This window comes from Python bivittatus, unplaced genomic scaffold (genome assembly GCF_059951505.1).
Source record: "Python bivittatus isolate LINGU-HERP-01145 unplaced genomic scaffold, Pbiv_v1 ctg000690_np1212, whole genome shotgun sequence".
Lineage (NCBI taxonomy): Eukaryota > Metazoa > Chordata > Lepidosauria > Squamata > Pythonidae > Python > Python bivittatus.
This window is the reverse complement of record NW_028277096.1, coordinates 7,460,958-7,488,802: the sequence shown is the minus strand read 5'-3', so window position 1 is coordinate 7,488,802 and position 27,845 is coordinate 7,460,958. Positions and strand designations below refer to the sequence as shown.

The following is a 27,845-nucleotide window of genomic DNA, read 5'->3' as shown; positions in this document are numbered from 1 at the left end:
GGGGACAGAGGGACAGGACAGGCGGCCGGTTGAGCGAGCGCCAAGGGGTCTCCTCACCTGCGCTCCTCCTCCTCCTCCTGACGGTGCTGCTCCCACCTCAGGCGCCTCGTGCAGCTCCCGCCCACCTGCCTAGTCAGCCACTCCCTCACAGTGCCCACTGTCAGCCAATCAACGCCCGTCGCAGAGATCCATTCCGGAAACCGAGATGGCGCCTCCTGGAGGAGACAATTCGTCGCATGTAGTGCTCAGATTGGTTATCGCTCCCGTCAATCACTTGGCTCCAACGTGACAAGGGAGGAAGGAAAGGAGTGGGAGGGGAAGGGGCAGGCCACGGTGGCCAATGAGAAATCACAGCGCGTCCTTCACTCTAGCCAGTCAGGATGAGAGACAAAAAGAGAGGCGCCCACGGCCATTTTCTCCTCAGTGGTGTCAAAAGAAGGGAGGGAAATGAAACATTCCTGTTGATTGGCTGTGAAGAGAGGCGCGCCTGGGTGCTACAGCGGATAGACATTTCCATACCAACTACAGTCTCTCGATGTTAATCCCACCGTCTCTGTTCAATCATATCGCCCCGCCTCTACTACGCCTCTGTTTTAGCCCAATCAAAAGACAGGGCGGGACCTTGGCTTGTACGGGCCAATTAATCTATGCCTTTGGTATTCTTTGACGGGAAGGGATGGGTGTGCGGGTAACGGTGTTAAGGCTGGTAATTAATGTGTCCGCTCGTGAACGCGGAATTTTTACACAACTATAAACTCATATTATGTAAACTGATAATTATATTGTTGAAATATGTAAGTGGCACTAACTAAAGTTTACCAGTGGTTGCCCTGAAAATTGGCTGATAATGAGGGAAAGCGCCCCTTTCACCCGGGAAAACGGCCTTGGCTGTGAGCCGGGAAGGAGGGGAGAAGGGTCGCTGATAAGGTTGAGGTCGTAAACTACAGGCAGTCACCATCTTCGGGGTGAAGCTAGAGCAGTGTTTCTCAACCTTGGCAACTTTAAGACATGTGGACTTCAACTCCCAGAATTCTCCAGCCAGTATGGTGGCTGGGGAATTCTGGGAGTTGAAGTCCACATGTCTTAAAGTTGCCACGGTTGAGTGACACCGAGCTAGAGAGATGTGTGGATGTATTCTGAGTCTCAAGAGAGGAACACATTCTACTTTTAAAAAAATACATATATATATTTTTAACAAAACCATCTTTAATCTTAAAGGCAAAGAAAATTAAAAAAAATAAAAATACAAACTAAAAATGCAAATTCAGAAGGGAAAAAAAATCTAATATTTTATACTTATCAATAGTCACTGTTTACCAATGAATTCCCTACTATGATGTGAACAATGCAAGATATTACTGTAAGGTACAACATAATATCTCTCTTACAGTAACACCCTTTGATTAATAGAAAACTGCCTTTTCCAAAACCTGTATACTGTAGATCACACATTTTTGACAACCATTTCTGGAATAATACCACTTTTCCAATTTCTTAATATAATTCTTTTAGCCACCTCCCATGTTTCATACAATCATAATTCCCAATAAACAGTCAAATTCCAAAGCTTTGGTATATAATTCAACATTACATCAACATCTTTAACATTTAAAGATTTTCTTATAAATCTGCTAATATACATTGATACACTGTCCTAAAAATATACTAAATGATCACATGACATCATATGGATCTGTGAGCCCTCAATTCTTTTACACCTCCAGCATAAAAAAGGACGTCCATCCTTTCAAATACATTCTTTGTGGAGGCAAATACACCCTAAATACAATTTTTGATTGATTGATTGATTGATTGATTGATTTAATTTGTCCCCCCCATCTCCCCACAATGGGGGACTCTGGGCGGCTTACAACATACTAAAAAACATGAATACAGTTAAAAGTTATAAAACCAAACATTAAAAAATAAAAAAGCTAAGAAATCCAAGAGGCCGCTGGGGCCACAGCATACCACTAAGGGGCCAGCCAACCCCAATTCTGATTTCTTCCCTCCCTGCCCCAGGCCAGATGGCAGAGCCATGTCTTTAAGTCCCTCCGAAAGGCCTGGAGTGAGGGGGCCTGTCTCACCTCCGGGGGCAAGATGTTCCAAAGGGCGGGGGCCACAGCAGAGAAGGCCCGCCTTCTGGACCCCCCTAATCGGAGTTCTTTTACCGCGGGGATCCGAAGCATGCCCTCTCTGTGAGATTGGGTGGGACGGGTGGAAATCGTGGGGGCGAGGCGGTCCTTCAGGTAGCCTGGCCCCGTGCCATGTAGGGCTTTAAAGGTGATAACCAACACCTTGAATTGGACCTGGAAGCAAACTGGTACCCAATGCAGCTCACGGAGCAGAGGTGTTATATGGATCCTTCTTCGGGCCCCAAAAATCGCCCGCGCGGCCGCATTCTGGACCAGCTGTAGCTTCCGGATATTCTTCAAGGGTAGCCCCATGTAGAGCGCGTTGCAGTAATCTGGGAGATAATGAGGGCATGAGTGACCGTTCGCAAGGCATCCCGATCCAGGAAAGGGCGTAACTGGTGCACAACCCGAAGTTGTGCAAAAGCCCTCCTGGCCACGGCTGCCACCTGCTCTTTGAGCAGGAGTCATGAGTCCAGGAGGACCCCCAAGTTACGCACTGGGTCTGTCTGGGGCAGTGCTACCCCATCCAGAACCAACGATGACAACGTCCCAGATACAGAAGAGCCATTAACCCACAGCCACTCCGTCTTGCCAGGGTTCAGCTGGAGCCTGTTGTTCCCCATCCAGACCCTCACAGCCTCCAGGCACCTCGAGAGGGCGGAAACAGCATCACTTACCTCACCAGGGATGGAGATGTATAGTTGAGTATCATCAGCATACTGATGATACCTCATCCCATGATGACGGATGATCTCACCCAGCGGCTTCATATAGATGTTGAAAAGGAGCGGAGAGAGAACCGAACCCTGAGGCACCCCACAAAGGAGGGACCGAGGATGGGACCTCTCGCTCCCTATCACCACCAATTGGGATTGGCCCCGGAGAAAGGAGGTGAACCAGCCCAAAACTGTGCCACCCACCCCCATATCCCTGAGCCGTCCCAATAGGATACTGTGGTCGACGGTATTGAATTAAATAACCTTAATCCCAATTAATTAACCTTAATCCCAAATCTGTAGATATCATTTTATCTTTTTTAAAGACATGAAGCCATTAATGGGGCTTCATGAGGAATACAATCTACAACCAAGACATCCACAATTCAGTTCCATCCTACGTTTGTACTGACTTTAGACTTTTCCAGAAAAGGCTTTTTTATGTGTGCAATTTGTTCAGGGAAATTTGATGAGTACAATCATCATCTTCCATTTGTAAATTGATGTTTTACTGTTAGAATTGAGTTTTATTGATATTTTAATTTTCTGTATAATGTGGCCAGAAGAATATAATAAACTAGAAATGTAATAAAAATAAACTGCCATTATGATTTCCCATTGCTCCATAACAGCTTAACTCTTCCTTCAGTCCTTTCTTTTGCTATAAAAATCTGTTAAGAAGGAAAAGATAGAATAGCCAAACTATATAATGTTTTAATTAGAAACATGAAAATTTCTCTGTCTTGCAGAACCCCCAGTTCTTTACCACTCTTGCACCAATTTAAACTGTATATTTGCTTTGCATCATTTGTACTGTATATTTGGTTTCCTTTACAGCAGAACCTACATTGGAAACTCTTTGGGGATCTGAAGGATGGGTTAGAAATCTTGTAAACTAAGCATTTTTTATATAAATACAGTTTAGTTTCCTTCCCATTAATTTATCCATCTGTGTAAAATATACCTAAAAGAAATCAACAATAGAATCTTTTGTAAAATATACATTAATCTCATTGTGAAAACATTATTCTTGCCCCCAAAGACTTAATGGGAGTTTTAAACCATCAAGTTATATCTACTGAAATTGCATCTATAAAGTTGATTTCATTATGTGCCATCAAGTTGTTGTCAACTCTTAGCTACCACAGATTTTCTCCACGACAATCTGTCCCTAACCTGGTCCTTCAGCTCTTCCAACAGTGTACTCATCGCTAGTATACAGTGGGGCAAAAAAGTATTTAGTCAGCCACCAATTGTGCAAGTTCTCCCACTTAAAAAGATGAGAGAGGCCTGTAATTTTCATCATAGGTATACCTCAACTATGAGAGACAAAATGGGGGAAAAAATCCAGAAAATCACATTGTCTGATTTTTAAAGAATTTATTTGCAAATCATGGTGGAAAATAAGTATTTGGTCAATATCAAAAGTTCATCTCAATACTTTGTTATATATCCTTTGTTGGCAATGACAGAGGTCAAATGTTTTCTGTAAGTCTTCACAAGGTTTTCACACACTGTTGCTGGTATTTTGGCCCATTCCTCCATGCAGATCTCCTCTAGAGCAGTGATGTTTTGGGGCTGTCACTGGGCAACACGGACTTTAACTCCCTCCAAAGGTTTTCCATCGGGTTGAGATCTGGAGACTGGCTAGGCCACTCCAGGACCTTGAAATGCTTCTTACGAAGCCACTCCTTCGTTGCCCGGGCGGTGTGTTTGGGATCATTGTCATGCTGAAAGACCCAGCCACGTTTCATCTTCAGTGCCCTTGCTGATGGAAGGAGGTGTTCACTCAAAATCTCACGATACATGGCCCCATTCATTATTTCCTTTACACGGATCAGTCGTCCTGGTCCCTTTGCAGAAAAACAGCCCCAAAGCATGATGTTTCCACCCCCATGCTTCACAGTAGGTATGGTGTTCTTTGGATGCAACTCAGCATTCTCTCTCCTCCAAACACGAGTTGAGTTTAGACCAAAACGTTCTACTTTGGTTTCATCTGACCATATGACATTCTCCCAATCCTCTTCTGGATCATCCAAATGCTCTCTAGCAAACTTCAGACGGGCCTGGACATGTACTGGCTTAAGCAGGGGGACACATCTGGCACTGCAGGATTTGAGTCCCTGGCAGCGTAGTGTGTTACTGATGGTAGCCTTTGTTCCTTTGGACCCAGCTCTCTGCAGGTCATTCACTAGGTCCCCCCATGTGGTTCTGGGATTTTTGCTCACCGTTCTTGTGATCATTTTGACCCCACGGGGTGAGATCTTGCGTGGAGCCCCAGATCGAGGGAGATTATCAGGGTCTTATATGTCTTCCATTTTCTAATTATTGCTCCCACAGTTGATTTCTTCACACCAAGCTGCTTGCCTATTGCAGATTCAGTCTTCCCAGCCTGGTGCAGGTCTACAATTTTGTTTCTGGTGTCCTTCGACAGCTCTTTGGTCTTGGCCATAGTGGAGTTTGGAGTGTGACTGTTTGAGGTTGTGGACAGGTGTCTTTTATACTGATAACAAGGTCAAACAGGTGCCATTACTACAGGTAACAAGTGGAGGACAGAGGAGCCTCTTAAAGAAGTAGTTACAGGTCTGTGAGAGCCAGACATCTTGGTTGTTTGTAGGTGACCAAATACTTATTTTCCACCATGATTTGCAAATAAATTCTTTAAAAATCAGACAATGTGATTTTCTGGATTTTTTCCCCCATTTGTCTCTCATAGTTGAGGTATACCTATGATGAAAATGACAGGCCTCTCTCATCTTTTTAAGTGGGAGAACTTGCACAATTGGTGGCTGATTAAATACTTTTTTGCCCCACTTGTGCGAAACAAGCAGCACAAATCTCTCTCTGGGTTGGTCAGAAGTAAAGTTTTATTGGAAGCGTTTGCAAAGGATGGTGGGCTTCATTGCAAATAAGAAGCCACACCCACATACACACTCCGGCCTAATTATATACATTCCCGATCGCAAGTCCCTCCCCTTTTCCCCATTGGCTAAGGTACTCAGGGTGTACAGTCTTTCCGGCCGCTCTATGATTTCTTCCTGGTCCCTCCCACCTCATCCATTGCAAGTCTATGGTAATTTGCTCAAGGTTTCAGCTAATTGCATTATACTGATAAAGACTACCCCAGGTTAAATTAGTTTTTATTTACATTGTCCCACACAAGGAGACAACTTCCTCTCCATCTGCCACTATTTGATAACCATAACACTTAACACTACTTCCTTATCTCTCACACAACTGCACTCTTAGCATGCTCAAGCTACTATTTCTTTGTCAATAATAACATATTTTATCCATCTCTCACACACTGTAACTGAGTTCATCCACCTTGCTGCTGGTTGTCCTCTTCTTCTATTTCCTTCCATCTTCCCAGCATTAGAACCTTCTCCTGAGAACTAGATCTTTGTGTAATATGTCCAAAGTAGGGTAATTTGAGTCCGGTCATTTGTGCATTGAGTGAGAACTCTGTTGGTTTGTTTGATGATTCATTTGTTTGTTTTCTTGGCTATCCATGGTATTCCAGGAGTCTTCTCCAACACAAAAGTTCAAAAGCATCCGTCCTCTTTCTATCCTGCTTCTTCAAAGTCTAACTTTTTGCTTCCATACAGTGTCACAGGAAAAACCATTCCCTGCACAATTCTGATATTTGTAGGTATAGATACAAAGGGACGTGGTGGTGCAGTGGCTTAATGATGCTGGAAGTTGCCGGCCAGAAATGGTCAACACTTCAGCGGTTCAAGTCCAAGCTCTGCATGGTGGGATGAGCTCCCGTCATTCATCCCTAGCTCCTGCCCACCTAGCAGTTCGAAAGCATAAGTGAGTAGATAAATACGTACTCTCACCCCGGTGGGAGGAAAAACACTGGCGGCGCCTTGCACAGGAAAACAGGAATCGGTTGCCAGTTGCTGGATGCAACGCAACAGAAGAGACTCAATTTCCTACAACCACCAGCTGGGCTCCACCATGTTTTGTCCAGATTGTGGCTTCCTATCCTGTATATAGATTTCACATAAGGGCAATGAAACATTCTGGTATTCCCAAGGACATACCAAATTAGGATTTTCCTAAGGACAATCCACAGCTTGACATGGTTGACAGAACTGAAGGCCTTTCCATAATCAATGAAGCACATGGATATCTTTTTGGTACTCTGTGACTTTCTCAATTATCCATTATGCATCAGCAGCAATGTATCTTGTTCCTCAGCATTTTCTGAAACCATCCTGAATATCTTACATCTCCTTTTCCATGTAGAGTTCTAATCAATATTGGATGATCCTAAGCATTACTTCGCTAGCATGTGAAATTAAGGATATTGTATGACAGTTTGCATACTCTGTTAAGCCTCCTTTCTTTGGTATTGGATGTAGACTGATCTCTTCCAATCTCTTGTCATTCTCCAGATTTGCTGGCATAGTTTGGTTAGAAGCTTTATAGATTCTTCTTCTGTTGCTTGCTTATTTCTGTAGATATTCCATCAATTTCTGTAGCCTTCTGATTTGGTAATGACCGGGGTGCTGTTCTAATTTCATCCTCTAGTACTACAGGTTCTTATAACTAGGAAATATTAAAGGGTTGTCTGCAAATCTAATTTTTATTGCATTGTGCCCAATAATTGTCTTTGTTTTCTGTGTCTTGACTATAAAAGCAATACTGTTCCTCACTTCATCTTGTCTATCCATGTGGTTTTCTTGGAAAAATATAGGAGTGGTTTACCACTGCCTTTCCCATGCAGTATGTAGCAATCCCTTTATTGTTGTCACTAAAGTGGCCATCCATCTCCAGCATCTTCCTATATCTCTGCTGCCTGATATAAAAGCTGAGTGCTTTCATGCCTTAGGTGACCCTGCTGAGATTATATACTGTTGGCCTACACTTCTGTGTTCTCCCAGGAACATCCCCCAGCCACATTGAGGCAGCATAGCAGGACTTGATTTAGACTGATTTATTTCAATATAGTGTGATATATCAAAAGGAGATTAGCTTTTGGGCTAAATGGCTGCTCATTTTCTGATACTGTATCCTGACATTTTGCCACCAGCTCTGGCTGGCATCTTCAGAGGTGAAGTGATCTGGTCTGTAGTGTACTCCTCAGCAGCTCACAAGCAACTGAGCAGGGATTGACTGGGCTTCTCTACATATAACTAGATGATCTGGCTTCTGATTGATCTTTGCAGTCAAACTGCATTTGGACTTTGTCATGGGAGTCAATGAGAGCTGGTTCCCGACTGCTTCTTCATCCAGCTGAAATTTCAGTTGAACTAATATGAGGAAATTCTAAAGAGACCATTTTCTGAGTAGCCTGTATTTGAGACAGACTGTTGCTAAGTGTTTCTTCTGGTGAGGGTGCTGTAAATTCCCATGCTTGTAAGCTGGCAGGAGGACAAACTGTAACTACACAAATTCTCATTATGCTTTTTTTTAATACTTATTTTTCTATTGTTGAGAAGAAGAAGAAAAAACACGTAGAAAGTGCTTTAACAACAAAAGTGAAATACAACAAAGAAAAAAAACATGTTAATATGTCATTATAGCAATAAACAATTACAATTCTAAAAAAAGTTTCGATCCTTTTTCCCATGCTAAATTGACACTATGGGGAAACCCAACATTAAAAATTGGGAAGAAGATGGTGATACGGAAAAGGTGGATGGAAGCAGGGATATTGACTCTGGACCAATTGATAGATGATGAAGATGAATTTTTAACATATGCTATGTTAAGAGATAAATATCATCTGTCAGATATATCCCAATGGCAATATCCACAGCTACATTTGTTAACAACATGAGTGGAATAAAGAATTAGAGGTTTCTATATTGCCTAGGCAATGGGAGAGTGTTTTAACTTCTATAGCAAGAGTGTCAATGGACCTTAAACAATGACTTATACAACAAAAAATAATATTTAGAATTTATTGGACTCCACTATGCTTGTATAGAAAAGGATTGTCAAAATAGCATTTTGTTGGGGATGTAATAAGGACAATGCCTCTTTAAAGCATATGTTTTTACAATGTCCTATACTTATTAAGTTTTGGGAGAAAGTAGTGGCCCCATTTATTCCGTGGATTGAAGACCTGATTGCACTTGCCACCTATGAGCGGATTGCCTACAGACATAGACTTTGTATGGACAAGTGTAATGAAATATGGGATTCATTTATACAAAATACAGTAGGTTAAACAAAATGTATTGGTATATGCATCTGAATAATATTTGCACTAGATAAATATATATAGATTTGTAAATATTTACTGTTATGATATACTATGCTGTTTTTTATTTTCTTTGTTGTATTTTTGACACTTTTTTGTAATAGCACTTTTTTTTCTTGATAGTGTATTATTATTTTTGTGTTTTTTATTAAAACACACTAAAATTACAAAAAATTATGATTCAATATACACTTATCTAATGCAAAATATTATTCTAGTATGTATATATTTCTAATACATTGATATGACTATCATTTTTTTTAACCTACTGTATTTTGTATAAATGAGTCCCATATTTCATTACACTTATCCATACAAAGTCTACATCTATAGGCAATCTGCTGTAAATTCGCATTATGCTTGTGGAGTTTGTCATTCCTTTGGTGTTCTTTGGAAGGAGAGGCAGTCCCTATCTTCTATAGGAACTTCAGTCTCCCATACTCCTTTTATCCATGCTTTGCTCAAGCTCTTTTGTTACCTTCTAAAGTGGCTATTATTTTCTTGGTTAACATAACTTTTCCCAGACACTGGAGCATGAGGAAGAACCTTTTTAAAGTGGGTTTTGACTCTTATTTTCGTTTTAAGCATTATTTCGTTTTAAGCATTCATTTTTGCTGTGGAAAATACATACTAATCTCACTCTGTGTAAGATTTAGACACAAATCACATAAAATTCCAGAAAGGAATTTGAGGTTTTATATACTCAAGTGAGACAAGTAGAACTCCAACAATTTCAATGAAAATACATAGGCACCATAACCTGGAGCCTTTTTCTTTTTCTAGCTTTTTCTAGCTTCAAATAGGAGTAATGAAATAGAAAATTCAGTATTAGGTTAGACAGTAAATTATGCCCTTCCTAATAGACTTTCCCTAAGAAAATAAATTGTTAACTCAGCTATTTAGACATAGAGGAATGTGGATTCAGGTAGTAGGGCATATGAGAACTGGGCACTGGGAAGCAGGGCATATGAGAACACCTGGGGAAAAGTAACATCTCAACAGACATCCTCCAAGACACCTTTGTTTAATTCAAGAAAGCCATTGTATCCACTCTATTACTTCACCATCTTGACCTCATTAATGCACATCTGGCACAATCAATCAAATTGTTAGCTATACTGATAAAAATTATATTGTATTTTGAATAAATCTATATAAAAGGGTTGTATCCTCAAACATTTTAGGCGTGACTTTTACCTCTGTCACCAAAATAAACCAACTGGTAGTTCAGTGTAATTGTGTGTGGTCTCCAGTCCAAATGAACTCATAAAGATTCTCCTAAGGATGACTTTTGATTTAGTTGGTGAGATTTTACTGCCAGTAAGCAGATTTGACCGGTTTTGTTGCTGACTCTGTTAAGCATATGTGGGAACAGAGCTCTGATATGTGTTTCAAGGACAGATTTGAGATAGCAAGGGAGGTGAGTTCTGTGTAAATGTTACCAGAAATTGTTCCAGATGTAAGGAGCAAAAAAGGGAAAAAAAAGTGTGGTATGTGAGGGAGCAGGAGACCTTTAGGCAGTGATGGAGTTGGTTGATGAAAGCCTACAATGAGGACTATATTACAATAAAGAAAATGGGGAATAAGGTGGAGAAAGGCCAAGGTGCGGTCAATCCATGTTTCTTCCAAATATCTGAAAATTGTCTGCCTATGGGTCCGATAGCTCCTCCTTCATCTGAGAAAAAGAGAGAAGAAAAAAAATGAGCAGCAGCTATTTATTTATTTAAACAATTTACAGTATATGGCTGCCCATCTTGCTCACGCAGCTCTGAGTGGCTCACAATACATTACGCCCATGTACAATAACGCCCTTTCCAAACTATAACAAAAGAACACACCTGAGGTCACGCAATCATTCAGCTGGGCTCACTTAACATTGTGGCCAAACATCTGAAAGAACAGCCAGGTCCTTAAGGCTTTCCTACATGTCACAGGTAACTCCTTACATTGAAAGTTGTTTTCTGTATTAAACATTTTAAGTATGTATAGATGATATGCAGTGTCCTGTTAGTACACCACAATGGACATGACAGAGGAGATATGGATTAACATTAGTTTCATCACACTAGAATACATTACCTTAATAGTTTACTCTTGAAGCAGGATGAACCATGTAGCCTCCAAATCATTCTGCCCACATTTTACAGTAAAATTAGAGCTTTGTGTACATGATTGGACTTTTCTAGGGCTTTTTTGTTTGTTTTGCTCCAAGTAGGTGCAAAATAGAGGCATTAATCATACAAAAGGCTAAACATACCTATTTTGCCCTAATTCCAAAGCATTCTAAACAGCTGGCTCCTATCAGTGGAGTCAGTGGAATTGATCTTACTGATCAAGCATATTACCTGCCTTATAGTAATGTAGGTGAAATGCTGGCTGGGGAATTCTGGGAGTTGAAATTCACACATCTTAAACCTGGCAAGGTTGAGAAACACTGCTACAGACATTTGCATAGTGCTGGCAATTATCTGACGTGAGTTATACGCTTTATCTGTGTCAGGTTCAGCCCAAAGAACTCCAAGAGACAATGCAAATACAGTTCTGTTGCATTTATTAGCTATAACCTCCAGACAGAAATCTCCCCAGACTGAACCCTAGTTCCCAAGCCAGCCAGCCACAACACTGTGAATTTCTTAGGGAGGCGTCAGCCTCACCCTCTTGAACTTCCCATGCTCCTGTTGGGGGCTAAGAACACGCTTATCTCCCTGAGCATGGCCTTCATAAGTCCATTCCATCACAATCTGCTGTTATTTTACTGTGTAGTGTTATTGTTTATTATTTTTCTGTTGCTATCCAAACGCACTATTGATCTTGCTGTTCGTCACTAAAGAAAAATTCCTTGTATATATTTTATATTTGGTCATTAAAGTATTTTGTATTGTATTTTGTATTGTATCTGGGTGTGATTGTTCAAACCTTGTATGGAGGAGGCAGGCAATCTTTTTCCATTGTTAGGGGTTTTTTTCCCCACCAGCGGTTGGGGAAATACAGTGGCTGGTACATTAATCAGTATTATCATAGAAGGGGATAGGACCAACTTGGGGGCAGGTATTTGGAGTGACTGAGAGATCATCCTAAGATGTGCAAAACTTATGGAAAGATTTCACATTTTTTTGTTGTTGTTCAGTCATTAAATCGTGTCCGACTCTTTGTGACCCCATGAGCCATATCGCGCCAGGCCTTCCTGTCCTTCACTGCCTCCCTGAGTTTGCTCAGTTTCATGTTCATTGCTTCAGTGATGCTATCTAACCATCTCATCCTCTGCTGTCCTCTTCTCCTTTTGCCTTCAATCTTTCCCAGCATCAGGGTCTTTTCCAAAGAGTCCTCTCTTCGCATTAGGTGACCAAATATCTGAGCTTGAGCTTCATTATCAATCCTTCCAATGAGCAGTCAGGATTGATTTCCTTTAAGATTGACTGGTTTGACCTCCTAGCTGTCCAGGGGACTCTTAAGAGTCTTCTCCAGCATCACAGTTCAAAGGCATCAATTCTTTGGCGCTCAGCCTTCCTTATGGTCCAGCTCTCACAGCCATACATTACTACTGGGAAAACCATAGCTTTGAGTATGCGGATCTTTGTCGACAAGGTGATGTCTCTGCTTTTTAATATGCTGTCTAGGTTTGCCATAGCTTTCCTCCCAAGGAGCAAGCGTCTCTTAATTTCATGGCTGCAGTCTTCGTCTGCGGTGATCTTGGAGCCCAAATAAATGAAGTCTGTTACTGCTTCCATTTCTACCCCTTCTATTTGCCAGGAATTGATGGGTCCAGATGCCATGATCTTAGTTTTTTTAATGTTGAGTTTCAAGCCAGCTTTTTCACTCTCCTCTTTCACCCTCATCAAGAGGCTCTTTAGTTCTTCTTCACTTTCTGCCATTAGGGTGGTATCGTCTGCATATCTGAGGTTGTTGATGTTTCTCCCTGCCATCTTAATTCCAGCTTGTGATTCTTCCAGTCTGGCATTTCTCATGATGTACTCTGCATATAAGTTAAATAAGCAGGGTGACAGTATACAGCCTTGTCGTACTCCTTTCCCTATTTTGAACCAATCGGTTGTTCCGTGACCGGTTCTGTTGCTTCTTGGCCCGCATACAGATTTCTCAGGAGACAGGTAAGGTGGTCTGGTACCCCCAGCTCTTTAAGAATTTGCCACAGTTTGTTGTGATCCACACAATCGAAGGCTTTTGCATAGTCAATGAAGCAGAAGTAGATGTTTTTCTGGAACTCTCGTGCTTTCTTCATGATTCAGCGAATGTTGGCAATTTGATCTCTAGTTCCTCTGCCTCTTCGAAACCCAGCTTGTACATCCGGTAGTTCTCGGTTCACGTACTGTTGAAGCCTAGCTTGTAGGATTTTGAGCATAACCTTGCTAGCATGTGAAATGAGTGCAATTGTGTGATAGTTTGAGCATTCTTTGGCATTGCCCTTCTTTGGAATTGGAACGTAAACTGACCTTTTCCAATCCCATGGCCACTGTTGCATTTTCCAAACTTGCTGACATATTGAGTGCAGCACTAACAGCATCATCTTTTAGTATTTTAAATAACTCAGCTGGAATACTGTCATCTCCACTAGCTTTGTTGTTAGTAATCAATCTGGTTTTGGTATTGACCATCTGGTGATGTCCATGTGTAGAGTTGTCTCTTGTGTTGTTGGAAAAGAGTGTTTGCTATGACCAGCTTGTTCTCTTGACAGAACTCTATTAGCCTTTGCCCTGCTTCATTTTGTACTCCAAGGCCAAACTTGCCTGTTATTCCGATTACTCCCTGACTTCCTACTTTAGCATTCCAATCCCCTATGATGAAAAGGACATCTTTTTTTGGTGCTAGTTCTAGAAGGTGTTGTAGGTCTTCATAGAACCGGTCAACTTCAGCTTTTTCGGCATCAGTGGTTGGGGCATAGACTTGGATTACTGTGATGTTGAATGGTTTGCCTTGGATTCGCACTGAGATCATTCTGTCGTTTTTGAGGTTGTACCCCATTACTGCCTTTCCCACTCTCTTATTGACTATGAGTGCTACTCCATTTCTTCTAAGGGTTTCTTGTCCACAGTAGTAGATATAAGATTTCACATACTTGTTTTATTTTTTTAGAATAACTTTATTCGTTTTTATCTTTCTGTTTTTAAAATTTAACAAGAACTAATAATCAAGAAAAAAGAATAGAAGAAAGAATAAAGAAAAAGAAAAGCAGAAGTGTGGAAAAAGAAAGAAAAAGAAAGAAACAGAAATAAAAAAGAAAAAGAAAAAAATGACTTCTGATTTCTTTTATAGCAGATATAAGTAACGCGTACATAAAACTCTTACTCTAGGATTACAACTTAACATTCAGTTTTTCTACAATCTATTAATTTTACTAATCATCAAATCCATATATCATAAGTTCACCTTTTTCCTGTTTCCTGCAAAAAGTCCAAAAGGGGCTTCCAATTAGCATTAAAATTAGTCAATGACTTTTCTCTAATCCAAACTGTCAGTTTTGCCATCTCAACCAGCTCCATCAACTTTACCATCCATTGTAGGTAATAGTGACTTTTATATGTACCTTTGAGTATATAAAAGTCTCAATGCAGTTATCATATATAGAAACAAAGATCCATGAGATTTTTCCAACTGTTTATCATTCAGCCCCAAAAGAAATGTTTCTGGTTTTGATTGAATATTAATCTTCAAAATCTTCTAAATTAGTATATATATTTGAGTCCAAATTTTTTAGCTTTATTACATGTCCACCAAAGATGATAAAAAGTCCTCCTTGTTGTTCACATTTCCAACACACAGTATATTTGAAGTTGCTCTGTATATTTTTGACAATCTTTCCAGTGACAAATTTCTTTTTCTTCAAAATGCAGCAGAAAGTTGTTCTGCTCATGTTCAGAAATTTCTCAAATGCATTACTTGGGGAATGGGGGAGCCTGCATATGGCTTGTGAATTTTCTACTCCTGCTGTTAAAAAAAAAAAAAAGGATCATTTTCCTCCATGTTACACAGAGGGAGAGAGGTTGAAGACCTCACAGTGAGTTCATGGTAGTGGTGAAATTTGAACAAGGGATTTCCTGATTTGTCATAAAAGGGCTTCAGATTCACCCAAAGCTCCAAGGAAAATCAGCTGGCTTAGCTGTCCCTCATTCTTTTGCCCCCAGATATCCCAAAATTTGGTGACACAGCTGCAAGGAGAAACACTTACCTGTCTTCAATGTCCTGGGAAGAGGTAGAACTTTTTAGTCAAGGTGGTTCTATCTTTTGAGGGCATCTGACATGGGTTGCTTGTAAAGTGCTGCAGCACCTGCAACATGGAAGGTACAGAAACAAAAGCTTGTTAGAGCACATCCAAGAAAGTCAGCTAGCCCCATCTAAAAGTTAGTAGCTCACAATATATTTTACTAGCTTACGCATGCACACTTTACTAACCAGACATTGTAGAAGAATCAGGTTAGACTATGGTAGCCCAAAATCAGAAAGAGTCTGATAGCAACTTTTAAGAATAACAATTTTATCTTAAGGCATAATACATTACAGTTATTAACTGATGGGTGCTTGTAATCTTTCCCCATTGGAACCTTCATCTGCATAACCATCCTATCTTTTGCCCACACCTCATTCCAATGTATTTAAATCCCACATTAGTCAGGTGACTCCATGCTCCTCATGAAGTGAGCTGCAATTCCCAAAAGTTTATACCTTAAAATAAAATTGTTAGTCTTAAAAGGTATTGTTTTTGTTCAGTCCTTAAGTCGTATATCATACTCCCATCCCCACCCAAGAATTCATTTTCAGGGGATTAGGAGGAGGTGGGGAAGCCTTGGAGACTGATCGGGACCAAGAGTTAGGACCCAGTCAAGCACATGTGGAAGAATTGTCCCTTGCCACTAGACTACCTACAACCCCAGTTCCTGATTTCCTCTAAGTCCAAGACAGTAACAGTGATGGTGGGTCAAGAACCACAGGCCTTAAAGGTATAGAAATACTCTTTAGCAATAACAAGTCTACCCAGGTGTTGCTTCCAAGTAAATGGCAATCTGAACTTAGCTAATACAATTCAGCAGAATGTAAAGCTGGTCAGTTTGATATATTCACTGCCAGGAATATTGTCTTTGCTCTGTGGGCTTCAGTGATCAGCTGTCCAAATGCTTGCCTTGTTCATCAGGAGCGATTACATGGATCCAAAATATCCATTTTTGTCTTTCTCTTCTCTTAAACTCTTTTCTGCATGGAATGTTTTTGTTACGATGCTGAACCTTGGACTGTTGATAGACTTGTTTCTACTTTACTGCCTGGCTGGTAGATTTTTGGCTAGAAGGAAGACTCAGCAAGTTCTATTTGCCTACCTGTGAAATATAGTGACTCTGCTGGTGTGATGGAATGCTCAACAGACCTTGGACGCAGAGGAGGCAGCAAGATGCTTAAGATAGGAGCTGTTACAAAACAGATTCTTGAGTCCAAGGGAAGGGGGAAGCATGAGAAAAAGACTCAAAGTAACTCCATTGTAAGTACACTAGATAGAAGTTGTACAGGAGAATTACTTTGATAGGTTTTCATGATTCTGTTACATTACCCCACTACCAATAAAAATCTTTCCAGAAATCCACGTGGTTCTTGTTTCTTAAGCTTGCCAGCCTCATGACCAGGCAGAGAAGCTATATAGCCAGGTTTGTTTGTTTACTGTTGCAATCCAGAGACTGTAGATAAAGAAGGGGTGCAAAATGTTGAAGAAGGGCAGTTCAGAACCCCCACAGAATTAAAGTACTCTGGATCATATTCTCAAAGGGATTTTTTTTTTAATTTGGGCTGGGCAGCAATATGTTTGGTGTCTGGTTATTTTCAAATATTTAATTATCAGAAATAGAATGCTAGGGATAATTTTGATCAGATCCAACTGCAAAAACAATGACATGATAGCAGCTCTTTGTTAGCTTTCCTCCAACTGGATGCCTTGCTGGCTAGGGATTATGGGAGTTGAAATCAAAGATATCTGAAGGCAGCAGGTGGGGGAAGAAGCGGTTTATGCAAAAAAAAAGAAGCTCTTGTTCCTTTTTTGCCTACTAAAAGTTTTTGCCCACCACCAAGTCTTGCTTTCTTTTTTTGCTCACCATAATCACAAAAAGGATATCTTCAAATACATTCTGCATGATAAATCTGTTCAATATTTAGACAACCAAGTTGTTGATTAATAAAAGCTTGCAGAACCTGCCTATGTTCTTCAATTTCTGTGCTGGGCAATAAGGTTTTGAACCTGATATTTCATCACTAATGGCAGGCAAAAAAGGAACAAGAGCCAAAAAATACATGATTTAGGGCCAAATAATGCCATTCCAAAGTGGGTCATTAGTAAAAAAGCTTTATTCCAAATATAAGAGCCTTGTGCAGAAAGACTTTAGCAGGCCTACCTTCCGGAAGACCTCTTCCAAATTGCAATTCCAGGCATGCTTCTTGATATTATCTATTAGCTGGTTGATGAAGACTGATCCAGTTGTAGGGCTTCTCCAGGATAAATGATCTAAGCAGACAACAATGATTTGAATTTAAGCAACAACTATTCTTCAAGATTTCAGACTTCATTCTCTACCCTGCTTCCCAAGAGGAATTCTCAGCCTTTTAACTGAAGGCTCTTTGGTTTTAGCTGGAAGGAGAACTTGGACTTTCCCTGCCTAAATACACCCCTGAGCTATTGGCATGATAGCCAATGGATGCCAACAGCTCCCCAGGTTGGTGAAATCATATCACTGGAGGTCCCTGGGATTCTACCATAGCAAGTTGCGACATCTAGCAAATTTTGGCTGATCCCCACAAATTAGTCAGATCTGGTTAGTAAATGCACGGGATATAAATGTATAACTGCAGAACTATAAGCTAGACTGAGAAGTTGAAAAAACATCCTGGAAGAAGACAAGGGCAAACCACTCTCTTTTTCTTTGCCTGTGCAAAAATAGACATTTGGAGAGATGCAACTTACTCCTCATGCATCTGCACCTTTCCACAATCATTCAAGAGGGGTGCAAAACCCATGTCATTCCAGATATCATTGAATTACAAATTTTAGCAGTCTCAGCCAGCGACTGCCTTTAAAGCTATGTTCCCGTATTGATTTTTGTTGTTGCTTAGATTTAAACTTAAGGATATCTGTTATAACTTTCTGGCTATGTTTACATAACATGCTTAACCATATCAGTGGATTATCCATTTTCTGAGGTTGGTTAACTTATGGTTCAGTTACTATACAAACAGGTTAGGTACACACAACATACTCATCTTTGTTAGTGTTGATCTCGATCAGTTTTTTTGTAGCTTTGCATATTACGCAGACCCGGTCTGTTTAGGTAGTATGTGGTTCAATGTATTGTGCAAATCCCCACAATGTATCAATCACCTTTTCTGGATAAGTAATTCTCTACAAATTCTATAGAAAGACTAGCCCTTTTGCAGCAAGCATGCCAGAGAACTTCTGATACTGAGAAAAGAGGTCCAGATCAGGTTTTCTTAACTGGTTAGCTGCCAATTCTTGACAGACAGTGCTGGAGAGTGGCACCCCCTTGCTCTTGGGGTTGAGCACTGCATAGAATTGTGATATTCATACATGCTTTGCAAACCTGCTTTTATGGTTTAGAGCATGGATGAGCAATGTCCTTCTGTTAGGGGCTAGATTTCTTGAGGGTAGTCTGTTGGGGCAGCATGGTAGGCAAGGCTGAAGTGGGCGGGAACACCTGCCTATGGGACTCTTTTTCTCTCTTTCTAATATCCTCTTTTTTTCTCCCAAGCAAACAGGAAAGGAATAGATAGTTCATACTGGAGTGATCTGACCTGATCTTTTGCACTGACGTTTTGACATTGGCTGACATAATGCCCTAACTGGCTTAGGATTGTATGAATTCAGGTTGCTAGGGCTTGTTCTTATCTGTGAATATGGCCAGAGTAAAAAGCTTTGTCAGCTAAATGCCTGTAACCAGGGCTATAGAAAAGAGATGGCAATTCTTATCGTTCTGTCCTGCATTTGACACCTGCCCACCATTTTTCTTTTAAGATCCTCTTACCGAGGGTGGTGGAATATAGGCAGATGAAGTCACTTTCCACATGCACTTTCTGAATGGCATCAGTTTGCAATTGCATAGGAGACCATGAAACAGAGTTGACGTAGGTAGGAGCAGATGTAGCTGAGTCTTCCACGTATATATATCCTCGTTCCTCTGGAGAAAAAAAACAGGGGATCAACAATTATCACAAAAAGCCTCTGATAGAACAGAGGTTGCTCCCACATGGCTTTATGATCATCATAAAAGTATAGTATAGCTTTTGGTTCCTGACAGGGTTCAATAGGGTAAACTCCCAAGTTTAAGATAAGGTGCTCTAAGGTAGTTTTTCCCAACTACTGTATTGCCATGTATGGGAAGTCATGATCCCAACACACCTGAAGATCACAGGTCTTGAAGTCTGACATGCATAATGTAGAGATAAATACAATCAGCAGCAAATACAGTGGTACCTCGGGTCACGAATGCTTCTGTTCACGACCAATTTGGGTCACGAACAGCATCATTTGCAAAATTTTGCTTCTGTTCACGAACTCTGCATCGGGTGATGAACAGGATCCGCGGCCATTTTCCCTGCTGACACACGTGGTCGTGGCTTCCTGTAGGGAGGGAGACTCTCCCTCCAAACAATAACCACTTCCCCACCCGCCTTTCTGTCCTCCACGCCAGAAGTCGCCTCAAGCAAGGTTAGTGTTCTCTCTCTTCATACTGTACTGTACTGTATTTTGTGTCATATTTTTGTGGTTTTAAAAAAAAATACATATGGTTCAGAACGGATTAACTGTATTTACATTGAACCTTATGGGAAAATTTGATTCGGTTGGCGACCAAAATCGGTTGGCGACCACATTCGTAGGGGTCAGAACAGATTAACCATATTTATATTGAACCTTATGGGAAAATTTGATTTGGGTCGTGACCAATTCGGGTCATGACCAGAGTTGTGGAACGAATTCAGTTCATGACCCGAGGTACCACTGTATCAACAAATCAATTTGCTAAAAGCATGGGAGCAGATGTTGGTCTAGAAGTTGGTTGGTCTAGTTAAGACCAACAGTTCCTGCAAGGGAATATACACTCCTGCCAAAGTCTCGTCAGTCTTCTCTCCTCCCAGACCTCGACTGAACTGCCAGGTACCTACCACCACGACATGCTTGGATAATGACCACCTTGGGCTTTCCCCTCAAAGCCGGGCAATTCTTGTTGTTGAAGGTGGAGAAGATAGTATTGATGGAGAAGCTGTCACACTGTCTGCCTTTTGAATGGACTCCACAAAGGCTGCCCTGGAAGCCATGAGACATGAGTACCACAAACATCCCATCTGAAGCTTTGTGCTCCTCCCGAGCTGCAAAATTCTCCAAGCAAGTGGTCATATCCTGAAAGCAATGAACCAGGAGGGTAGATTAGGAGTGGAAATGTAGTTTCTAGCTAACTCTGGACCAACATTTAGAATTGGGAAGGAATAGGGGTAGCCTTCCTGCAATGGCACTATATTTTAATATTATTCAAGCACAGTAAGAATTCAGTGCAGAAACAATCACCGCCCTTTCCTCTCTAGCTGTGAATGGGAGGCCTGTGCAGCTAACCTGCAATTCATGCTAAGTTTGAACACCATCTCAGATATGGAGATGGGGGAGTCCTGTCTTCATGGGTGACCTCATCATGCCCTCTAGAAGAAAAGAAAACATCATGGCCAGTGCAGTAGTATATTCTCAGTGGAAAGTTAGCCTCAACTGTTTTTTGGAGAAATGAGAGATGGAAAAGGACACAATATGCTGGCATTTGAAATTAAGAGTTTAAGAACGAGTTCCATTCCCAAGGTCTGTCCTTAAATCGAATTGTATGTAAACCAGAGCAGTATTATTGTATAATACTGTATAAGTAATATTGTGTAATGAACTCGAACCATTGTGTATTTAACTCAAATCCTAATGTGTTTAACTCAAATTTTGCTACAATAGGCTCCGTTCTTAGCTATGGGTCGTCTGTAAACTGGGCTTTCTTAACCCAGGGACTACCCATAGTACAGAAGAGGATGTTCAGCTACTGAGCAGGCATATTTTTCCTTATACTAAATTGGGTATAAACAACTAGGTAACCTCCAGGTCTTTGGACTTGAGATCCCATCAATTCCAACCAGCATGGCCACAAGCAAGGACTTGCCGGGTTTGTAATTTAAAGCATCCACAAAGTATTAGATTGCCTGCACCTATGCTAAATATTATAGACAGCAGTTTAACAAGATAGAATACTAAATAAATAAATAAATAAATAAATAAATAAATAAACATGGCAATTTTGAAGCCACCTAACTAAAAGTGGGCAGCTGGAGTTAATATACATATTAAAGGGCAAAATTAGAATTTCCATACCCATTCCTTGAATGTTTAGCTTTCATTTAAAGCCACTAGATTTTTTTCCTTGAGTAACAAACTGAATTTTACTCTGTAGAATGGTTCCATCTGATTCAGCTTTTTTACCTGTGAGTTTAAGTTGGTCTTTACGTCCACGTTGTATCCTAGACCTTCCAAGAGAAGCTTCATCTGTTCCAGGTCTACGTCAGCCCCTTCTCTATCTGGTAAGTGATCAAATTTGATATTGCAGATAATCAAGGCCAAGCGCATACGAGTCCTGGGATCCTTGATAGGATAGATCTGTATGGGAAAACAAAAGTAATTCTCATCCTGAACTATAGTTATGCCAAGCATCCATCTAGTTTAGAGCCCTCCCAGTTCTTATCAGTCCTAGCAAGTGGTAAGGGATCCTGGAAACTAGTTCAGCAGCATTTGAATGGCCTTGATGGCTCTACTGCAAACAAGGCTGAAAGACACAACAGTTTTGCTATTACTCAGAATTTAGTGTCCAGAGATGATTTGAATCTGAAGATTTGTTCCACTTAACCATAAAAATAATCTTCCTAGAGCAGACCCAAAATAGTCTGGCTTCCTGTTTCCCATAGTGAGTGGCTAGATACTTGAAGAAACCCACAAGCCTGATTTGAAGGCAAGACTTCTCCTTCTGTCATTTAACCAGCAGCAAATATTCAGAGGACATGGCAATTCTATGGAGCCACAGAATCCATGAGTTGTCTATCGTCTAGTTCTACTTTGAAAGCTAACCAAGGTATTGTAGTGGCTTACATTATATTTAATAGAAGCAAATTTCATGCTGCCCATTTTATTTAATGTTAGATATGGAACAACAGAGGATTCCCAACACATTTTTCTGCTTTAGAAATAAAATAAGGTAATCTTTCCAAAAGCTAGGATGAGGAGAATTTAGGAAATATTCATAATTTCTGCTACAAAAGGATGAAGCTAATTTATCAATTCACATCTGTGGCTACCTTTGCAGGAGCTACTACATGTAATAAATTGCAATATTTTGGCTCAAGTCTTGTCTGGATCTAACTAGGTCTGTCAACGTACCTCTTTGCCTTCACTAGCCTGTATCTTCTGAAACAAGTTCAGAGGACAAAGCATGATCCCATTTCTGGATTCCAGGGATGGGACTTCTTCCTTTGAGATATTGCCTTCTGTTGACTGGCAAACTGGAGATGGGAGGAAAGTCGAACACCAGATTCAATTTTTTGCCACAATGAATTCTTAAATATCACATGGGTCAGAATCTGCCCCTTTAGATTGCTAAACGACAACTCCTAGCAGCCCCTTTCAGAATAGCCTGTAATGAGGGGTAGTGGGAATTGTAGTACAACATTCACAGGGACACTTGTTTTCTTCCATGGATGTAAGTAAAAAAGGAAAGTTAGCTCTAAAAGGTCTAAAATCAGTTAGCAGTTAGCAAGTCTGGGCCCTGGGAGAGAGCTCGTCCTCCTGCTTATTCATACCATTGCCATAGCAGATCTAAAAAATACACAGGGAATTAAGCAGCTTGAACAGGGCTGCTGGCAAAGGACAGCTGTTAAGACCTTGGCCTTCCCTCCACGTTGCTAGTCTCCAAGAAAGCCTACAAGGTCCCTACCAGACACTAACTAGAAAATTAGATGATAACTTAATGCCCAGCCTGAAGCCTCCCAACCTTGCTGGTTCCCATGGCCTACCTTCTGACCTATCGCTTCAAATGAGCAATTGAGGAAGAAGGAGAAGAAGGCCTGCTTCTAGTCCATACTACTCCCTAGTCCATACTAAAGTAAAGGAGAGTTTTTATAAGAGAAGACACGATGAAGCTAATTAAAAATAGGAAGGCACTTAAGTTTCACGTACCTGTATCTTAGCATGTAGAAGCATTTGTAAGAATGTGCTCCTAAAAAGCAGGGAAATACCATCTTATGGTAAGGTTTCCTTTCAAAATGGTTTAATACACCAATATGGCCAAACCTAACCAGCCCAAGCAGTTTGGGGCACATCACAAAGTCTTTTGTGGGCTATAGCAACTGAATTAGGGGGGCGGGGGAGCTAGAGAATGTGTGATGAGATCACGCGTACCTGACAGAAAGTTTTGGAGACCCAGTTTTTCAGCTAAGAAAGCATCACGGGCCTGGAGGAAGATAATCAAGAAGCGGCTAGCTTCAGGCCCCTTACTCCGTACATGATCAATCAATAATCTTGCTTGGCTCCGCTTCTTAGCGTTCTCCTTCACTTCGTCCACCTCTTCATCGTTCAGGACCTTCTCACTGAGCAGATCATCCAGGAGCTGGCTGATGACAGGCTTGTTAATACTTTCTACAAACTGTGTGCGCACTTCCATCAACTTCTTGTCTATAAGGAAAACAAGTGCACTTCTCTAAAGTTGTCCCATTGACTTGGAGAATCACAATTTCACTGAGATAATTCACAATGCTGAATCTTGGATTCAAATCCCACCTTATCCATTTACATATGGGGAGTATACTCTCACTGTATGTGTAGAAATGTGTACAAAAATGCCAGAATGTGGTTTGTTAACTTAGTGTGCCATGCAAACCACAATATATGATTAATCACATTAGGATTCAGTGTGACACGTAAACCAGATTTTTGCTTGTTTCTGTGTATACTTTCTTCTCTCCAATCAGATACTGGGATTACAATTCCTATAATTCCAAACCAATATAAGCCTGGAAGACACCGGACTGGGGGAGGCTGCCTTATGTGTACAGTTACTTGGAAGTAAGCCTCATACAACTTATTGGATAAAAATAGGACCAAGAAGTTAAAATATAAGCTTCTACAGTATATACAAGTGGTCCCAGGTTAAGAACATCCAGTTTACAGATGACCCATAGTGAAGAACAGAGCCTATTGTAGCAAAATTCAAGTTAAATACACAATTGTTTGAGTTCATTACACAATATTACTTATACAGTATTATACAATAATACTGTTCCAGCTTATGTACACATTTGACTTAAGGATAGACCTTGGGAAGAGAACTCATTCTTAAACTGGAAACTACCTGTATTGTCTCAGATTAGCCCACTTTCCTGCCCAGAGGACATTCAGGTGTGACCTGTGACTGGATTTTATGTGGAATTAAATATTAAATTAAAATAGGATTCTGTAGAAGATGAAAAAAGGTGATGCTGGACTCTATCTAACCCCCCCCACACACACACACACACATGCTAGGATACTGTTCCCACAACACACTTAACAAATCAGTTAAATACCACCAGTGGCTGATTTGTACCACATGCTAAGCTTGTCTAATGTCAATCTGGGTTTGCTTTTTTGGCTTAGCATGTAAATCTTGTCCATTTTGGTTAGCTTATGATTCACTATCTTGTATAAGCACACAAAACGAATTACTTCAGAAACCAGGTAAAATGTGTGAAAAGAGCCCCATTTTCTCCTTCCCTCGTGCATAGCCAAATACCTTGATGGAAGTTGTACCTTGAGGACAAAGTGATCAAAATAAATCACACCAGGTAAGCTGAAATTCATTTGGGGGAGAGCAGGGAAATGTAGGTGTCAGCTCCTTACCACCTAAATGCATTCAGTGGAGGTACAGAGTAAGACCCATCTCAATTCGAGCGGCCTCTGCAGTTGGCCGCTGGGTCCTGAGAAAATAAGAGGGAATCTCTTCCCTTTGTTGTCAATCAGACTTGACTGATGTTGACCCATGGGTCAAGTGAAAGAGAATAGTGAGGAGAATGAATATCAGTTGCAGAGGGATGACTCTCTTCCCTGAAAAGCAGTGGGTAGGATCTACTATAAGTTCCTTTATAATGAGTCAAATCATTGGTCCAATGAGCTCTGTATTATCTCTGTCAGGAATCCCCAACCTTTTGGGTTGGTTGGAACATTTGAAATTTTGAGAGTATACTGTAGACCAGTGTTTCTCAACCTTGGCAACTTTAAGATGTGTGGACTTCAACTCCCAGAATTCCCCAGCCAGTAAGCTGGGGAAACATTGCTGTAGACACCAACAAAATGAAGGAGGAAGGTTTGCCCATTCACAAAAAGGCTGTAATAGTTTGTGTGGTCAATCACCATCCCCATTTACTACAAGGCAAACTGGTGAGTCACTCCCTAGTTCCCTTCCTAGCCCACCAGGGTGGTCCCTATCATGCAGGTGCACTTCCAGACAAAACACTGAGCTGCACTCACCTCCCTTTTTGATTTTCTAAGAACATCTATTGGGTCCAGAGCATTCTTAAAAATGCTAGTGTTCATTGATTGATTGATCCATCCATCCATCCATCCATCCATCCATCCATCCATCCATCCATTCATTCATTCAAAAGAAGGACAAAAAAGTCAAGTGGAGCCAGGAGCCTGGTGAATGCCAAAAGATTGAGTTTCTAGGCAAGTTGGTGCTTGCAGGCCCTAATTATTAATCCCAGATCTGTTCATATTGGCAGGGGCTGTTTTAGAAGAGAGATCTCTTAAGTATGGGGGTTCTTTTTCTGGTATGCAAATACAGTGACAGTAGAAAAGATCTTGACTTCCAATTACCACAGAGTCATAGAATCATAGGGTTGGAAGGGACCTTGGAGGTCTCTAGTCCAACTCCCTGCCCAAGGCAGGCGTCCTCATACCATCTTGGACAAATGGTTGTCCAATCTTTTCTTGAAAACCTCCAAAGTCATTGTGATGTTATAGAGGACACATCATCCCTTAAAAAGAAAGGGGACTTTCTTCTAAAAAGACTCCACTTGATTCATGGAAGTGAACCAAACTGAATGGCATGTAGGGGGAGAGTTACACTGATCTATAGCTGAAGGAGCACGTGTGTCAGAATCCTCACAATCAGCCAACTGGCTAGCTTGCTTGCTGCGTTTCTGCCATTGTAGATGGGGGGGGGGACGGGGGCGCCATGCTGGGAAGGAGCCGTTAGAAGCAGATGGGCTGTTATCAGATTCTCAAGAATGCTCAAGGTCGTACCAACGGGTGATGGAGAAGAGGACTGGGAAAGCTGGCGGGGGGGGTGCACTAAGAAATGGGTAAAAGTAACTTTTTGGCATGCGTGGGCTTAGTCTTAGCAATGTTTTGGACCTGTACACTACTTCTCAATAAATGAACTTTTCTTTGAACCCATATCGGTTCCACGGAGAGTTTCTTTCGTTGGGAGGTGGAGGTGACAGATCGTTGCACCTCCTACTCATGGAGGTGACAGATCGTGTGCACGTGCCTCCTCATACGCACTTGGTTACACAAAGGCAGGCAGACAAGAGGCAATCTAGTTTAGGAATAAAGTTCTTTTTGTATCTTGCAAGACACGGATGGGGTGGATGGAGAAAGGAAGCTTCTTTCTCGCGTGCTATTGAAGGGATCAAAAACTAAATTGGCAATATTTAAATTGGCAATGTTAACTTCATAGCTTTAGAGTATGCACAGAGTTCTCTATAGCCAAGCTTCAATACTAACAGCACTTAGCGAAATTGCAAGAGGAAGCAACTAACCACAGATGAGCTAGCTCAGATAATAGGGAAAACTCCTCCCGAAGAGGCTAAGTCTGAGGCCTGATAAGAGGAAGGAGGACCCAGAACAAGGGTCTGCAGGGACTGACAAGTTATAAGAGTTAGGGGGAACTCCTTTAAATTAATGTAAGCAAACAAGGGTGGGAAATAATGTATTCTGTTTAAGTTCCTTTGACTGGCTGTAAAACTCATCTTCATTATAATGGTACTAAGTTCTGCCCTTTTAAAAATACTATAAAAGTCTGTGTTTTTGTCTCCAAGGGTGTGCCACCCTGCTCTCTCTTGGTGCATGGTGTGGGCACCCAGACTTTTGCTTGGCCAAATAAAATGCTGCTTAGAGAAGTCCCTGCTTGAAGTCTTTTATTTTGGGCTGCTGATTGATTTCAAGTTTTCTGGGTAGCCGAGAACCTTACACTATTTTTGAAAAATGCAGAGCAAGAGAACGAAAAGGAAACAGTGCAACTGCCACTCCCGCCTCTTTCAGGATTTAAGATTTTAAGCAAGAGTAAAGGAGGAGGGAAGCATCTGTGATCTTACCGGCCATGACACCTCAAGATTCAGCTGATATGTGACAGTGATGACAGCAAAAAGAGCCACAAGATTAGCAGCAGTTCCAGCTCTGAGCAACTGTGAAAGTGAAAGAAATCACACTAATTGAAGTGTTTTCCCTCCCATGAACTGCATTGGGAGAAAGAGGCTGGCCCAACTGTGTGGGAGCGGCCGGGAAACAAGACACCCACGGAGGCATTTTGTGGAAATTGCCAATTGGCTCAAGAGGAAATAATTTGCCTTCTCTTGATCTTTCAATAGCTGGATACACCTGGCTCTCACATTTCATAATATAGATTTGGTCTCATTTGCTTTTTGTATGAGAGGGACACACTTTGGTTATTTTCA

At 41.1% G+C, this 27,845-nt stretch overlaps 2 protein-coding genes across 4 annotated transcripts in view; both read right to left on the bottom strand.

Moving 5' to 3' along the window:
• MTMR4 (myotubularin related protein 4) overlaps positions 1–193 on the bottom strand; it is a 55,125-nt gene extending 54,932 nt beyond the window's left edge. For both annotated transcript variants that reach the window (XM_088152475.1, XM_088152476.1), the window contains exon 1: positions 58–193. The gene's annotated coding sequence lies outside the window, so the exon portion shown is untranslated. The remainder of the gene's footprint in view (positions 1–57) is intronic.
• A 7,875-nt stretch (positions 194–8,068) lies between these two features.
• On the bottom strand, positions 8,069–27,616 carry LOC103067193 (caspase-1-like). Of its 2 annotated transcripts, none has more exons than XM_088152351.1 (9): positions 27,486–27,616; positions 23,533–23,805; positions 22,516–22,637; positions 21,568–21,741; positions 20,229–20,463; positions 19,091–19,243; positions 17,450–17,559; positions 15,250–15,348; positions 8,069–10,743 (listed from the first exon to the last, which is right to left on the bottom strand). In XM_088152351.1, the coding sequence occupies exons 1-8, from the start codon at positions 27,490–27,492 to the stop codon at positions 15,256–15,258; spliced, it is 1,167 nt and encodes a 388-aa protein (XP_088008477.1). In that variant the 5' UTR covers positions 27,493–27,616; the 3' UTR covers positions 8,069–10,743; positions 15,250–15,255. The 2 variants fall into 2 exon arrangements, with proteins under 2 accessions (XP_088008477.1, XP_007440826.1); XM_007440764.3 differs by lacking the exon at positions 8,069–10,743 and adding an exon at positions 14,283–15,008.
• Between the last annotated feature and the right edge of the window lie 229 nt (positions 27,617–27,845).

Bases quoted from the DNA above. Each gene is read 5' to 3' on its own strand.
- LOC103067193 (XM_088152351.1), bottom strand. The intron at 20,464-21,567 runs GTAAAAAAGCTG...CATTGCTTTCAG, and splicing joins AGACCAACTTAAACTCACAG to GATATGACCACTTGCTTGGA. The intron at 19,244-20,228 runs GTAGGTACCTGG...TTTTTTCTCCAG, and splicing joins TATCCAAGCATGTCGTGGTG to AGGAACGAGGATATATATAC.